Raw genomic sequence first — 17,857 nt, 5'->3', positions numbered from 1 at the left:
AAAAATTGTGTTCTTCTTTTAATCATGCTATTAAGCTGAAATTAATACATTGATATCCTAATTAAATATTTTGAAGATGTCCACTGTTTTAAATTGTACTTGCCCATTTCTATCATAAATGCATAAAATCCGCAGTCTAGTTATAACAGTTAAGGTCCCTGAACAAATATAAATTAGGGATGATAAAGTGAGTGGAATGCAAGGGTAAACGTTTGTTCATACTTCGAATGTTATGCACGGACTAAAAATGCTTAGAACCTGCCTAGGACTAACCTGTTGAGCTATGTCGTACAATAATATGTTTATTCACAAATAAACATCGAATCACTCGACTATATCAATGTATATCCGAGGAAAGGGTGAAAACGATATTCTGCAAGCCGTTGTTTCGCGCAGTGGCACTCGGCTGCATCTGTTCACTATCGAGAGGGATAAACGTAGATCGTGGAAGTAGACTGCGCCCGCAGCATTCGTACTGTTTGCTCAAACGCTGCCAAAAAGTTCGTCGACCTACTAACGGGGAGAAACTGCAGCTGCTCGGACATTTTCGCCTGTTGTAAATTCCTCGATGTTTATCGATCGCGAAACGCATTAATGTCCGCACGCGTTTCCGTGTCGTCCTCGGAAAATTCGCTCGAGCGATTTCTTCCAGCTGATTTTCAATTTTGCCGCGATAGTGCCGCGCGGGCACGCGCGCACTACTTTTATGCAACCGTAATCGGTTGCCACGTCGATGATGGCACGATAAAAAAATAAAAGACAGTGATTTCGTCCCGAATATGGCAATTGCACGTGTACTCGCGGTTTCGCTTCGGGATTTCACGAAAGTTATGTACCGTATGGAAAGTTCGTGTTTTTTATTAGCACTAATAAGCAGACAATGAAAGTTTCCAACTATATGGGATAGAAGATAGGATACGACGATATCGTTTCTCAACCCTTTATATCCTGAATTGTCATTTCCCTTGTTCACTGTTAGAGTACCAGGAAAAAAATTATTTTCTCCTTTTTAGTGCATTTTAAGCCTTTGCACTCCAATGACGAGTCTGAGGTGCCAGTAAAAATTACCACACCATTATTCAAAACAGTTTTAATATTATTATAAATTCGTCTGTTTCCTATAAATTGTATATTCAACTGTTATATGAGAAAACTGGTTAAATTTGCTGTGCACAATGTAAAAAAGATTACATAGAATAAAAATGATATTGGTTGAAAGAAATATCTTCATTTTCGAATTAAAATTGCTTCGAGTGCAGGGTTGGGCTATGAAGACAAGTTTAAAATTCGATTACAAGATTTGACGCATACAACAACAAAACGGCGAGTTAATATACGCGTGGTAAAATGGAAAACGCTTTAAGTTCTGGAGTAGAAGACCGGAAGCTTTTCGAGTAGCGCAGTAGGGGTAAATCGATGGTTCTTCGAAACTATTATATACATATACTAGTAGGAGAAGGAGCGTTTTTGTTTGTTTTCTCCACTAAACTAGCGGAGGGGGTTGGGTGCAGATTATGTTCGCGGACAGAACGACGCGGCGCTGCGGTTCATTGCGCAAGTTCCGCGTATACAAGAAATTTGTGGACAAATTCGATAGCGGATTGGCAGCGAAGCGGGCTTAAAGAAGCGTAAACCAGGAGGCAGCGCGGAACGATCGTTTCCGAGCGATTGCCAGAACCAGCTGGTAGAGAACAGTGCTCGTTTATATACATATAGAAGCCGCGATATTTGCTTCGGCGCGGCGCGGCACGGCGTTGCCAAAAAATACAATGACCCAAATAAGACAAGTTGCGTCTACTCGCCCGCTCGTCGATACTCACCGCGCGGACAGCGATTCCATTCTGACTCTGTTTCCAGCGAAAAGTGAGAGCACCGTTCATGATACACGGTGACTCAGACGAGTATTCGCTCACTCTTCAACAGAGAAAACCTTCTTCAAAAGTGGACCAAACAATTGGCACATTTTTGAGAAGTTAGAGCAATTATTGGTTTACTATTTTGAAGCTCGAGAAATGCTATTACAGTCCACAGGTTTATTGTACATCATTTCATGGTGGGAAGCTGATCTTTAACCCTCATGCGTTTCTCACTTCACGAACCGAATCTGTTCCTCTGTGTCAAATTGAGAAAGTGATAAAAAAATCGACGAAATAACAAGGCAAACGGTTATTTTTCGATGTTTTTTTTTAGTCAAATTGAAGATGAGTTAACATCTACTTAGGTTTCTCGGTTATGTGCGTTCGCATTAAAAATAAATATTTAAATAAAACAAGATTTTTAATATACCACGTGTTTAAAACAGACTAAAACATATGAAATAATTTACTAACTACCTATGAAAATACTTGTAAGATTTAAAACGAAAAACGTGGGGCGCACGATAATATAGTAAGGAGTGTAGATAGTAGGTGCCGTTGGTGTTAAGGGTTAAATAAAGTTTATCTCGATGGTAATCGATGCAATTGCCATGTGTTCTTTTTATAAGAGTGGAAAAATTAAGTATATCGACGACAGCACTATGTAGTTCTTAGTTGACTTGCGATGATAATCCAGAAAATCCGTGCGATGATTCCTGGTGTGTCCAATTAGAGTTCACGAATCATCGGCATGCGGCACCGGGACAAGGAACAGGACCGGGAGGGAAAGTAGTAAAAGCACTAGCGGCTTTCGTGTTTTATTCGCCGACGTATTCATAGGTCGGGGCATTCGTGGCAGTGAGACTTAAGCTTGTTGGACAAACGAGATAATTGATAGTGCTCTTATAATTGAAAGCCTACTCCACCACTTCTGCCGACGGTTAAAGAGGAAGTCCCTTGTACGTGGCTGAAAGACCGGGCTTGACTTCCGATTTTTTTTCCCGACGCGACGCGACGAAACCCATATATCTGATTCATCGCCAACAAGTGACGCGTTCATCTTCTTAATGGATTCATTGTTGCACGCTTTACCGACGTCAAATGAATTAAATGTCGGCCGGCCGATACACTCCGAATCCTTCGCTGACGTTCCGGGTTCGATGGACTACGCTAAAATAAACAAAATCCTTAAAAATTGCAAGACACATTCATACTCAATCGCACAGACTAATGAATTAACATTTAACTAGAAACATTTGACTGTACTTCAACAGGTTCGCTACCAGCATTTGTTTCGTTGCTTATCTTCTTTGTTCGATAGTTTTATTAAATGCAACGTACCCAATTTTGAGATATTAAAACAGGTTAGCAAAAGAAAGTCACAGATCCTCCGAAAATTATGCATTCTACTGTGACTTTAAACAACGAAGTGCATAAAATTAATTTTACTGTTTTTAAGTGAACTGTCAAGATGTTAAGATTTGTATAAACATCTAGAATTCAAACTATTAGAATACGAACTATTTTTCCAGCTATAATAGTTCCTAACACATACGAACAAATATGCCACAATAAAAACAGGCTATGTGCATGATGGAAAATCAATGAAAATAGAAATTGTAATACTAAAATATTGAATTGTTACGCTTTTATCAATTAAAAGAATCAGCTCGGCGGCGCGGCGGCGCGGCGGCTGGCGCTGGGTTATTGGTTTCATTCGATCGAGGATGGCAGAGGCAGTTGATTAAGTATTAGCACAGAATGGTTACTTCAATCTACAATTTACGGATCGTTTATTCTATAAACCTGCAGAGAGAGAGAGAGAGAGAGCGAGAGCGAGAGAGAGACAGAGAGAAAACCTGCATACAGGTTAGAAACTCGCGTTCGTTTGCTCGGGGAATTACAAACTCATTTAGCAACTGGTTTAGTCGCTCACGTTACCAGTCCTTTTAGCCGGTTCATTATTCGTAGCGTTAGCATAACGCTCTTCGATTAATTTCCGAGCAAAGATAAATGGGTATCATTTATTCGATACGGGGCCGTAGGAAACGTGAAATAAAAGTAACGGGTGTCTAAATAATCGCGACTTCGAGAGAGAGAGAGAGAGAGAGAGAGAGAGAGAGAGACACACACTCTCGAGTGACCCGGTTGCGGCCGCGCAGCGCAAGTTGCGAGAAAATTGCAAAAAATGGCGTATTATTCACGGAATGGTGAACCCGTTAGTTCTGTTTGAGGCCAGGAATCGGTCGGCCAAACAATTCGGGGCTGAAAGATTGAAAGGCACGCTGGAGCCATTCGCCGAGAGAATATTTGAAAGGCGCGGTTCTGTATGCTTTTTCAGCTTGAAGATGACGATGTCCGGGCTGCCTCGGCAGACAAGGTCAATGAGTAAGCTTGCTACTTATGCGAGCACTGCTAGACAGTTGTGTGGCGGATTCGCCGCGAATTTTCTGCACAGGCGGCTCAGAACACCGACGCCCAATCATTTCTTTGATCAGTAAGAACTCGATGCGGGACACCGATTTTTTAAGGATATTTTCTGATCGTTCGATATTTTCGAAAAGTGCAGAGTAATAGTTACAGTAATAGCGGATCTTTATGCAAAATAAAAATGTTTTACCTGAATTATAACTAGACTGCGGATTTTATGCATTTATGACAAAAATGGGCACGTACAATTTAAAACAGTGAAGGTATTGTAAAGGTTTAAGTCCACCAGTGTAAGAATGAAATTTTTATATGGCTTCTGTGTCTGGCAATCAATGCAAACATTTTTTATTTTGCATAAAGATCCGCAGTCTAAGTGTAACAAACCGGAGTGAAATAGACATTTATTTTCTGTCACCATGGATGGAACGTTGAAAATAATATGACAGAATTCGCAAATTCTTCGAATGTTTTCCCTGTTTTAATTCACCTACTCATTTTTGTTATAAACGCATAAAGATCCGCTGTCTGGTAATAAATTCAACTCGGAAATGTCTCCCTTTCTTCGGTAATTTTAGTAGGTCCAAAGCAATGCACGCTCTCCAATTCTTTTGGTCTTCCTTCTATTTCAAATTACAGCTGCGCAAATGTATAAAATCCACAGTCTAACTGTCCAACTATTACAATGGTAGATACTAGATTTGTTCGATCGAATAATTATTGCCAGGGCTAGTAGCGTTAAAGAGAAATGAGAACCGCGAAACCGAGCGCGATTCGAATGATCTTATTATGTAAGTAAGGAACTCTTTAAACGAGTTTCGCTGCGTCGCGTCCGAAGCTGACAGAAAATGGTTGCAGTCTGTGAAGGCAATTGAACGAAGACGGTTCAGATGAATCATCGTCATCATCGCGTATGGAGGACTTAGCTAATGAGGATGCCGCGGGACAATTGGGGTCATCGATACGGTTCAAATTTCGGAGTCCACTCCCATTTCTCGCTGTTAGTGAATTTTCTTTCGACACTTGAAAACAAGCACACGGGTAGATTCAGTTTCATTGTTTGCTTCCAGACGAATTTTAAATCGAGGAAATATTATCGACACCGACCGAGCAACCATCAGAGCTCGAATAAAATAAACTTGGGCAAGGAAAACTATACGACGAATACTGATACTGTTTTTTATTCCAATATCTCAATTATTGGAAACTACGTTCTACTGAAAAATAAATTCCTATTTTGGTTCCTACGTCTTGCACTTAATGCAAACGATTTTTATTTTGCATAATTTACTGATAATAACTACTTAAACGGATGCAAAGGACAATAATTTGACGAATCTCGACGAGTTGGTGATTCAGAACTCTTTTATCCATGAAGAGTCTAGAAGGTTTCGTAGATATTTTAGAAACGAAATCAATTTGGTGCCAGATTGTATACTGTGAGGTATCCCGTGTAAAAAGAGTGGTTTAAAAATACGGGGCTCGATCTCGTACGTGTAAACATTTCGTCCGGCGATAAATCAACGCGTAATGGTACGGAAAACGTTTTGATGGAATTTTATTCCGAGCTACTTTCTTTATGCGAGTCGTAAACACGTTCACAGGCTTCGGATGGACCGTTTTATTAAAAACCAGGGCGCGATAACGTTGGAATAAATTCGCGTGTTTATCCTGTAGGCAGGCATGCTTTTGTGCTGAATGAGAAATCGAGGAAATAGTCTGGATTTGAAATGCGTCGATCTAATCTAATGCATCTTATCTGCCAGTTCGATTCGGTCGATTGCGATATAAATCCATGAAATTGTGTTCAAATTCATTACTGCTGATATTTCTGTTCTGCTTTTGCTTGTATTTACATATTAAGATTAATATCGAAATAACAAGTGCCCCGATAATTTGGGATCAGCGAAAATAGTAATCTTCCTTTACGACTTTAGTAAGGGAAACGAGTTTTTCTTTGAATGCGTTTTCGTGAAACCGATTCCAGGGATTATTTCTGTAATAATCGGTTTGATTACCAGATTCAATGTTTGATGGGATAACGTGAACTGATGAAGATCAATATTTCCGTTTGATACAGGGATTAGGATGTAATCGGACAGACGACTTCAGCACGCCGGTCAGCTCAGGCAGCAACATGGGCAGCATTGCACGGTTCCCGAAATTGGACGAGTGTGCTCACTTTCATTACGAGCACGTCGAACTCAGTTCCTTGGAGGTCAGTTACACATCATTATTCCGTGTCGTCGTTAAGTCTTTCAATCTACTTCCTAAACAGCTTGAGCCGTTTACGCGAGCCGTTTCACCGCTAGAACCTCCAAAGTTTTATGCTCTCCATATCCAGTGGCGGATCAAGAAAAGTAGAAAAGAAAGTTTCAAGAAAAACTCTCATTAAGTTGTACCCAGAAACGAAAAGTAATCAAAAATTCCATAGAGTGCAACTTACAAGGGAAGGACCCCAAGTGTCCGACTTCGCTTTTGATAATAATTTTTTGTGGGACGATGGTACATGTTTCCCTAATTATGTATGCAAAATATTAGGTTTAGTTAGTAAATAGTTTTAAAGATATAAACAATTAAAGTTTCATACCTTGCTGATATACTATGATTTGCAGCTCAAATTTTCGAAGTTCAATTGTTTATATCTTCAAAACTATTGAGTAACTATACCTAATATTTTGCAGACATCATTAGGGAAACATATACCGTCGTCTCACAAAAAATTATCAAAATCGAAGTCGGACACTCGGATTTAACAGTTTGTTTTTAGATTTCTTCCATTATTTTACCAGCGGACAATAAGATACAACATAATGAATGACCTTTTCTTTTTTAGCAAAGATACCTGTTAACGGTAGCCAGAGCTGTTGCACAATCTTCCAAGCTAAACATTTTCTTAATCCGCCCCTGTCTACATTCGTTTAAAATTAAACCGTGTACGACTTCTGGAGCAATGTTTCCAAATACCAGGCCCTCTCTTTCTTCTTCTAATGATTTTTATCAGTTAAGAATAATGTATGGATATTCTTAAATTTGTTTTCCTTTCTGCTGTTTTACATTCTACTTTTATACACGCGCGCATAAAATCCGTAGCTCGATAAAATGATAAGCTTGAACTTCTTAAGAAATCGGACTTGGTCAGACGAGAAATAAACAATGGAAATTGTTTAATTGCAGGTTTCACTTAGCGAAGGCACCAATGAATCCGACAGCTACGCGGTCAGAGTTACATCCGGGGACGCATGCTGGACCCTGCAACGATCCTACGATAATTTTGTTATGTTTGACAAGCAGCTGCACCGTTGTATATTCGACAGGAAATTCTCCTCCTTGACCAAGCTTCCAGACACTCGGTCGAAAAACACCTGTGATATACTGAAGGATTACCTGAATCGGTTCTCCCAGTTGAATCATGAAGGCCTAAATTGCGGCCCCGTATTGAATTGGTTGCAACTAGATAATAGAGGAAGAAGAATCCTCGTCCCAGAGTCAGATTCATGCCCTATTAACACGCCCGCAGTGGCCGCAGCTTATGCAGTTAGGCCATACGTGGCTCAGGCACCGGATGAGATATCTTTCCAGGTGAGAAAAGAGACTTTCTACAGAGATACTGCCCAAATTCACGGTCTTACCATTCTATTAGGTGTGCAAATCAGTTCGGTGCCTTTTGAGCATACTTCTGATCTTTATTTATATATAAAAAAAAGGAACACGCAAACGGAAATTGCTTGTCGAGTTACACCAAGTTCCTCGGCAAGTTTCTGTTGTGTTCGACAAGGATTTTCATTCGATAATTGCTCTAATACCTCGCCCTGCAATTTTTTCGGCATTCCACTGCGTTCTCCATCACTGAGATCGAAATTTCCACTACGAAACCTTTGGAACCACTTCTTTTGCATGTTTTATAGGTTACAGTACTCAAATTCAAAAAGAATACAGTGTCGAATGCGCTGTTTCTTAAACGCTATGGTGCAAAGTATTGTTTTTTGAGGTTCTGTACCGATTAGCGTAAATTTATGTAGGTAAGGTTGATGCTTTATAACACCAAAGCGGTGGCAGAAAATTTTTATTTGAAATGCAATCACAATTGAATGTAAAGGCACCGAACTTATTTGTACATCTAATATATTAAAACCATCTTTATCTGCAACGATAGATAACAAATTAACACTTTACATACGAGCGATTCTCTAATACGTAGTCTTTCGAAAATCAAAGATCAGCAGTCGAGAATTTCTCGATGAGAAATTGTTCAAAAGTGACAGCGATTTCATTCGTAACCAGACTGCGGTTTCCTCTCTTAATGATTTGAATCAGTTTAAAACAACAGAACACACATATTTCCATTAAGTGCGTAAAAACCGCAGTCTGTTCACAAGTCAATAAAGTTTTACAATCAACCCTCCAGTGCACGGATCGGGTCTGTGAGATCTATGAATTGAATTTGTACGGTTTCAATAGTATTTAACCCTTTGCACTCGGAGCTCCGGAAATCCGGAAAATTACGGATTTCTTCGGATCTAGAATATTTCCATTCCCTGTGATTTTAAAAAGTTTATGGATATGAAATTGGTATACTACCTCATACAATACGTCGGTACATTTAATAATGTAAACAATACTTTGAATAATGGTGCAGCAATTTTTTGTTGTGCCTCGTAGGTGACAACTGAGTGCAAAGGGTTAAATTATCTTGAAATTCCTCAATGAACTCATGGCGTTACTCGAAGCATTTTTAAACGCAGTGCAGTCATTAAAAAGCCTACTAATAGACTTCCAATAGGTAAAGTGTTAACACATTATTTACCGGCGATTGTTTCATCATTCTCGAAAGTCTATGATTCGTGGTAAGGATCTTTCAACCCTTTGAGGGCGAGGATTTTTTAAAATATTCGAAATATATTCATCGGGAAGCTAATTTCTATATAGGAGTCTGTAGTTCTGGGAAAAAGATATGAATGTGTACCGATATTTTGTTACTGCAATAATTAAATTATTTGTTTGCAACTTTAAACATTAAATAGATGGACCTGATGTCGGCAGTATGACGACATTCGTCCTCGAAGGGTTAATAGATCCTTCATCGGCAATAGCAATTTCAATCATGAACCAACGGTAGGTAAAGTGTGTAAAGATTGAATTGTGACGAATTAGATCATTTAGTTTTGTTAATTCGACTATTCTACTAATGAGTAAATTAATTATCCTTTGCATATTTTATTTATCTTATGTATATCTCTTGCATGCACGTTTTGCAGAACATGTACAGAACCAATTTAGAGAAAATGTACAGAGTGATATTATTATATATTGGGTTGGCAAATAAATTCGTTCGGTTTTTGTGATTTATTCCAATGTAAAAAACCGAACGAACTTATTTGCCAACCCAATAGTTTATAAACTATTATACTATTACACGATTATATTATTCACTTCGTAACATACTGTATCGTCTACTGAGCGTTCGCCTACTCGTTACCAACAATGCTCCAGGAAATGACAACAAATGCGGTTGCAACGCACATTAATCTGTAGCCACGTGATAATGCTATAATACGAACACTATTCCAGTACAACTAAAGCCGGCGAAGTGTTCGTAACATTAAAATAGTGTTACAATAAAGTATAGTATATTAGATTGACAACTAAATTGACGACGTTTTGTTTCGTAATTCTTTTATTGTATCATTACGACCTCATTCAGTGACCATTCCTTTTGAACTGTATATCACTGGAAAGCTCTGAATTTTGTGATTAATTTGATATAAAATACTCGTGTTCAAAAATTATATATACTGTTAGGAGCAAAATCGATTACACACACTTTAAATCAGAATAACTTTTTCATGAATCGACCAAACGACTTCAATTTCACAGTAAGGCTAGAAGAATTAGTTTAGTAAATGACGTCTAGAAAATATGTTGCAAACATGCATTTGGTCGGAATGGTGAAAAACAATAGTAAAAATTGATTTTTACGACTTTTTTTTAGATGGGCCAATAATGAAAATTTAAAAGATGTGTTTAATCAACTCGCATAAATTATATACGCTCTGAAAATTTCATTGAAATTGGTTAATTGGTTCACGTGTTATAAACGATCGAAAGTGGTAAGGCCGAAAATCTTGAAAAGTTGCAATTTTTACCAGTTTTGATCGTTTATAACTCGTAAACCAATTAACCAATTTCAATGAAATTTTCGGAGCGTATATAAGTTATACGAGTTGACCAAACACATCTTTTAAATTTTCGTTATTGGCCCAGCTAAAAATGTCTTTCACAGTTCTGACAAAATGCATTTTTCAAACATATTTCTTAGACGTCATTTGCTAAACTAATTCTTCTAGCTTTACAGAGAAATTGAAGTCGTTCGGCCCATTCATAAAGAAGTTATTCTGATTTAAAGTGTGTGTGATCAGTTTTGGTGGAGGTCGCGAAGTTAGTTGCCAGCCTAATAATATTCATTTCAAACGACTGCGTGAAACAACAATTGAAATTTTCCGTTTCTAAACGATCGTTCATCGATAAACATGTCCTTAAGATCTTAATAACCAGATAGAATTTTCAATACACTTCTTACACATCCGCTGTTTTATTTGCATATATTGCCACATTCCCGCGTGCGCTCACATGTCGGATATTCACACTTCACGCGTGTTATTTGCATATTTCGACAGATCTGAAGCGCATAAACGTCCACAGTGTAATTACAGTGGTACTCACCTAATGGTCTCTTTTCGCGCTTAGTTAGCAATCACATTCTATCCCACTATATTCGTATTTTTCTCTCACCGTAGCCTGTATTTCACTCCGAAGTTTAACGCGTGGGCAACAGGAGCGGTATGAATAACTGTTACGACCATTGGATGTGCTTCAGGTGTTTTCCTTCGACGAAACTAGGCTTGTAAATAAATAAGCTTTCTGCGTATCTCAATCGCGCCCGGCGTTTCTAGCTCTGCCATCTAAATCGGTTCGGCTAAAAGAAATCAGTCAATAATTCCTGGCAGTCCAACTAGCGATGGGTAATCGAGCTAGGCATGGTCGCAATAATGGTCGCAATATAAGGTTCCGATACTCGCGATCATTAACGACCCATGCGGTCTCAACTGAAAGAGCCTAACTCTTCTTTTCGCAAATTCTTCTTTTCGTAAAAAGTATTCGTACACCCTTTAAAATCATCTGGTCGTCTGGTACAATTATAAAAAAAGTTATTCTATTTTAAAGGGTGTACGAATACTTCTTACACTCCCTGTATCAGCTAACTTTAAGCTGGCTAAATATAGTACACCAGTATTTAAAAATTTGTTCTAATGTTTGTGCCGTTTCAAATTACACCCACTCATTTTTGTTATATTATATTTAAATGCGTCAAATCCGCAGTCTATTCGTAGGCGAGCAACATTCTATAATAAATTGCATCAAAGTAAAATTGTATCTGACGTAGAATTTTTCTGATTTTCAGGTCGGAGACATGATATCCGTAATAGATATGCCTCCCCCAGGGGAAAGCACGTGGTGGCGAGGGAAACACGGATTCGCAGTCGGATTTTTCCCGGCTGAATGTGTGGCAGTGATAGGAGACAAAGTTCCGAGACATCTGACAGTGTCGACGACAGTCAGGTCGAAGCTGCCCGTGAAGCCGGTCTTCAGGAAGCATGGGAAGCTGATCGCCTTCTTTAGATCGTTTATTCTAAATAGACCCTCTAGAAGACGGTTAAAACAATCGGGAATCTTGAAGGAGCGCGTATTTGGTTGTGACTTGGGGGAACATCTGCTAAATTCGGGTCACGATGGTACGTGGATACCTTTCCCCTTGCTAACAATGTTCTGGTATCCTTTTTTCAAATAGTAATTGACGCAGACAAGTTTTAGTTTACATAAAAATCCGCAGTCTGAATGTCACCAAATGTTATTAATAGACTGCGGATCTTTATGCATTTAGGGAGAAATTGGTTGGGAATATAAAACAGTAAAAGATTTAAACAATTCAAGAATATCGTAATGTTGCTTTCAATGTAACAAAGTCGTCAAAGGATCAAATCAATTTTTATGTCATTCCTGCTTCTCAAAATCCATGCGAAACATTTTTATTTTGCATAAAAATCCGCAGTCTAGTTATTAAACATATAAGCCAGCACTCGCAGTCTACTAATAATGTTTGCGATTGCAGTGCCCACCGTTCTAACATGTTGCACCGAGTTCATCGAGAAGCATGGCCTGGTTGATGGCATATACCGTCTGAGCGGCGTGACATCGAACATTCAGAGATTACGAAACGCGTTCGACGAGGATCGTGTCCCTGCATTGCATTCCGATGAAAGTATTTTACAAGACATCCACTCGGTGGCGTCCTTATTGAAAATGTACTTCAGAGAGCTACCGAATCCACTCTGTACATACCAGCTTTATTCTACTTTCGTTAGCGCGGTTCAGGCTAACACCGATGCGGAAAGGTTAAGGCGGATGAGGGATACCGTTAGGAAATTACCACCACCTCATTACAGGTACTTCATTTTCTATACTATCTATAGAACGCATATATTGGAAATCATTTTTGTTCGACTCTGGCCTGTGTACGAAGCGTGGAACACATTAAAATTGGTATCTCTTTTTCCAGAACATTAGAGTATCTGATGCGGCATCTAGTGCGAGTCGCAGCCCGCGGCACGGAGACTGGCATGACACCTCGGAACATCGCGATCGTGTGGGCTCCGAACCTGTTGAGGTGCAAGGAGCTGGAAGTGGGCGGCGTGGCGGCGTTACAGGGAGTCGGCGTGCAGGCGGTCGTTACGGAATTCTTAGTTTGTTACGCGGAATTAATATTCGGCGACGGTCCGGTCGGCCGGCCGAAATCGTTGGCGATTACGACACCGGCGAGATTGTTGAGCCTGGAGGAGGCTCGAAACCGTAGCCTGAGAGGCGAGCCGGATTACATAGAGGTGGGCGCCGGGCCAGCTGGAATGTCGTTGCAGTACCACACGGTGATAGAGTTGCCGCGGAAGAGAAACGGCTCGAAGCGTTCGCCCTCGTTGAACTGGAGGGCTTTGTTTGGTAGGGGTGGTCCGGGTGCCAGGGGGAAACCGAGGCAAGTTGGCACGCCACCTCAAACAGAAACGGTGCCAAGTTCCTTAAACTCCTTGCGACGATTGAGACCGGTGAAGAGCGCGGACAGTCTGGACGGCGAGGATAGCCTGGGACCTCTTCTGGGCCCGCCGCCGGCCAGGCCCTGCGGACACAGTCGTTCCGTCTCGCACGACTCGTACTTCGATCATCTGGCCGATGCGCCAAATCCCACCTCGCCTCTGGACCTCTCGGAGATACAGCTTAATTTCGATCTCGAGGAAAGGGAGATGAGGATGTTCTCCGAGGAAGAAAGCGGAGGAGTCGCGTCCGTCGAGGCGTCGCCGAGAAGACAGAGAATGGAAGGGGCGCAGAACACTGCTAACACCGGTGGTTCGAAGAGGAAAAGATCGAGATTGGAGGAAAGATTGCAATGCGACGTCGAGTTGCGCTTCATCGATAGCCAAAGTCCTGATCAGGTACTATCTTCGGACGGAGATTATTCGAACGCAGTCATTTATTGTCTCGCTGACGTACGGTGGCCCGAATTACTATTTAAACATTCTTCGTGATACGATAACTTTGTTAGCATTGAATTAACCCTCGGACTCCTGCGAGTTTGAAGCCTATAGCAGAGTCATAGAGTTCTCAACAGAGTTGACCTATAAATATTGATATTATCATGTGTTCGCAGGTGATGGTATCCGCAGACGTGCACAGTATGGACACCCCATCCCCGTTGCCCACGCCAGGGTATCTTCCGCTGTTGTCCGAGGCGTCAACGCCGCTGACACCGGCTACGCTACACGGCACACCGCACTCCGCGTCACCCATCCCAGCCAACAGTCCTAGGATAAGTTTCCGAAGCTTCACGTTACCGTTAGAGATCGACGACGATCAGAGCAACGCGAACAAGCTGAACAGAACTAGCGTGTCTTCCGATAAATCATCCGACCCTAGTCATAGGTTATCCGTAAACTTAGAGGGGCAGAGCAACGCGAAGTCCTGCGAGAGGATAATGACGTACGAGAAACGCGTCGACGGCTACGAGGGCAAAGAGTCTTCCAAGGCTCAGAAGATTACGAAGGAGTCGAACCTAGCAGTACCGGATTTAGACCAGGAGATGACACCTTGCGATAGGCTAATGTCCCACCCTAGCAACGTAGAATCGAACAAGTCAACGTCCGTCTGCAAAGACGCGGGGAATAGATCGAGCTCCTCGTATCCGACCGACGAAAGCAAATCGTCTCGCAGCGACAACCGGGACACGTTGGGCGCGCGTACGTGCAATTCGTCGAACAAATCGATCAGCTGCCAGAACGGCGACGACCTGGCTGAGAGTTCTAATGCGCACAGAAATGCATTGCAAGGGATGCCGTTGTCGAGTGCTACCGATCTCGATTCCCCGATGTCCTACGAGCAGACCATCGAGGATTTACCGGATTCCGGTTTTGTGATTTGCGACAGCAACACGGAAACGCAACAGATGGCGTCCAACACGAACGATTCCAGCGAATGGGTGATAGTCGAGAGAACCGGGTCGATCGCGACGCCCACAAGCGATTCGAGCAGTCCCAAGGATCCCCTCGATGGCACCGTGAACGCTGCCATAGCGACAGACGCGCCTCGACTGAGGTCGATGTCGGAGAACGTCTCTAGAACCTCTTTGGATCTGACGATGGGCTCAACCGTGGACACGGACACGTCTTGCATCGGCGCCAGCGACTTGACCGAGAGTCCCATCCTCCCTCAGGAGTCCGGAGACATGACCTTCGACGCAGTCGACAGAGATTTAGAGGGTGACGATGGATCTGCTCGGAGGACGTCCGTGAGTTTCAACGGACAGGGGAATTTCGGTTTGGTCGACTCCGGGAACAATTTCTGTTCGATGCACGATCAGGAGAACGGGAATCAAAAGATCTGCATCGTCGGCATGACGAACGTTCGTTCGAATCGGAAACCGAACGAGATGGACCACGAGGTTTCCACGTGTTACGCGCAATTAGACAATACAAAGGCGTTGAACAGGAACGAGAGTTCATCGAAGGAGGAGGTTCTCGGGCAGGAGACGTTCGAGAACTCGCAGGGAGGCTCGAGGAACATGGACTTCGAGCAGCAGGACATCCGGCGTTCGTTGCAGCTGCACCAGAAGTCCCAGTTCCAGAGCGATCGTTGCTCGTTCTCGAACAAGCCGAACAAGAAGGACCTCGATTTATCCCTCGCCGACAATAATAAGCCGCGTTGCCCGAACCAGAAGCCGGAAAAGTGCCAAAGTTTCGAGTACATCTCGCGCAAGGAACCAGCTCCTCTGAATAGTCAGCAGCACAAACAGTATCAGCGTACCGAGGAGAACTCGAAGTGTAACAATCTGAAGAGTACTCAGCCGCAGGAGCACATCGAGGTGATCCCTTCGGAGAACGCTGCAGAGCCCAGCGAGATAGCCCATCCTCCGGAAGGCGCGTCCGAGACGACGTCCTTGAACTCGTCCTGCACCTTCTCGAACGCGTCCTCCCCGGTGGACGATTCCATAGTCCTTCGAGACACCGCGGCGATATTGCAGGAACTGGCGTTGCAGAGATTATCCGGAGGAATGATGGGCAGCGACCTGACCATTCCTCCGAGAAGGAGATACGAAACCGAAAGCAGCAAGGATCGAAGGAGCTTCGACTCGGAAATTGGTAGGGAGATCGTCAGGGAGCGAAAAATGAGGCAGGAGTTGGATACGGCCAGAGGCAAGTCCGAGGAGTCGCCGCTGAATTCTCAGCATCTGCCGCCATGCTTGAGGGCGCGCCATGCTAGGGCTAGCAGAGCGTCCTTGAGTCGATCGTTGGACGAGGCGAAATTTAATAAAATGACCGAAAAAGCTTCTTTGCCGGTGAAACAGTCCGAAGACTCGCAGCACAGTTCCACGCCTAACGTTGGAGCTGGGACGAACATGTCCTGCAACTCTGATAAAACACACTTGAAGAATCTCAGCGGCTTGGACCTGGGCGACCCGCAATGCAGAGAGAGGATAGAAAAGTACAAAGAGGAAAGGCGGACGTTCTTGAGGGACAAGTACAGATCGGAAAGCTTTCGGGGGATATTGTCGAAGACGGAGGACGATGGGGAGCAAGCGTTTTTAGCTAGGTTAAAGCAGAGAACATCTAGACCCTCCCTTCATTGATATTAAGGATATAATATTTATGAAACGGTCGAGTTTCCCGCGCGAGAATGCCTCTATCGCACGATCACGTATTTCGACGGGTAGAGCGAACCTGGTTGAGATCGCACCGATCGCGTTTAATCCTTTGCACTCGGAGTTTAGTGTCACGATGATAATGACGACGATGGACCTCGGGGTTCGATGTTTCTTGTGGAACTCAGTATTATTATTTTCAAAGGTAAATACTCCTACCGGTAAATAGAAAAAGATATTGCGTACGAGGAAAATGAAAAGGGAAACGAATCACGATTCGATAACGATGAATGATCGTCGTTCATACCTTGCAGACTAAAGGAAAGACGTTCTATTATACATTTTTTTAAAAGATCCTCGTTCTTGGATTTCAATGCAAATGAGACCTACTTTCTCATTTTACGACGTATTTGACAGACTTTAATTGGTCAAAGCTGTAACGACAATTGTAAAAACAGACTACCATTCTAATACAACTTTTACGACTATCGTCTTGAGTCGATCGTGTGCTACTTACGAATTTTTTCATTATTGTATTAACTTTTTATTCGTTAAAATATTTTCTGTACAATTACAATTGAATAACAGAGAAAATTGTTGTTGTCTTCGTGGAAAGCAAAGCTAACACGAGTAATCTCATGCGTTGAAATGCATTTACGCAAGACTGTTTCATTGTTCGCTTCGGAGGTTTAACGCAGTTTGAATTTGTTTCGATCTTTTTTTTTTTTTAAAGAATGTTATCACGTGCGTTTAGTATTATTTATCATTTCGTTTTAAGAATTGAAGACTCCGAAACGTGTGCATTTACTTATCGTATACTATCGAATAATTAGAGAGTGCAAACGGTTAAAGCATAAAAAAAAGCTGGGCAGAGTTTAATTAGAGCTGCCAGTGTTACGACGATATTTAAGAGGATAAAAGCTGCATTCGAATGCGAGAGAACGTTCGTTTTATCGCTGTTGTTAACAGAACAGTCCGATAGCTTGAATGTTCTTAATTTATTAATGTAACGCGTACGTATAATCTGAACGAGATATATGTATATGTATTAAGGCTATTATTTCTGTTATTGTTATCGAATCTACGACGAGTGATTTTTTTTCCATTACTGTTATTGCTCCCAAAGATGTTCTTCATTAGATTTTTATGTTTGTCGGCGCTGTTCTGTTAATCGACCGGTCCGATCGATTCGAAATGTACCAGAAAGTCGTGGGTCCACGAGACGGAGAGTTCGTTGTGAAAAAACCCTTTGCACGCGAAATTTCCTTTCTTTCGCGGCCAATTTTGGTGAACTTGTTTTTCAATGTTATTTACGAAGTTAAGTTTAAAAAGAAAA

The 17,857-nt window shown here is 41.9% G+C and overlaps 1 protein-coding gene across 5 annotated transcripts in view; it reads left to right on the top strand.

Annotated features, from left to right (window-relative positions):
• The window catches only part of Cdgapr (GTPase-activating protein CdGAPr), a 38,224-nt gene extending 21,310 nt beyond the window's left edge, over nt 1–16,914 (top strand). For all 5 annotated transcript variants that reach the window (XM_076421347.1, XM_076421346.1, XM_076421348.1 and 2 more), the window contains 6 exons: nt 6,364–6,501; nt 7,461–7,865; nt 11,746–12,076; nt 12,454–12,787; nt 12,901–13,822; nt 14,038–16,914. In XM_076421347.1, coding sequence (XP_076277462.1) covers nt 6,364–6,501; nt 7,461–7,865; nt 11,746–12,076; nt 12,454–12,787; nt 12,901–13,822; nt 14,038–16,509 — 4,602 coding nt within the window. In that variant the 3' untranslated portion in view covers nt 16,510–16,914. The remainder of the gene's footprint in view (nt 1–6,363; nt 6,502–7,460; nt 7,866–11,745; nt 12,077–12,453; nt 12,788–12,900; nt 13,823–14,037) is intronic.
• Nucleotides 16,915–17,857: the final 943 nt, after the last annotated feature.

Source organism: Lasioglossum baleicum, chromosome 4 (genome assembly GCF_051020765.1).
Source record: "Lasioglossum baleicum chromosome 4, iyLasBale1, whole genome shotgun sequence".
Taxonomy (NCBI): domain Eukaryota; kingdom Metazoa; phylum Arthropoda; class Insecta; order Hymenoptera; family Halictidae; genus Lasioglossum; species Lasioglossum baleicum.
Note: the sequence above shows the minus strand (reverse complement) of the source record. Positions and strands in the feature narration are given on the sequence as shown.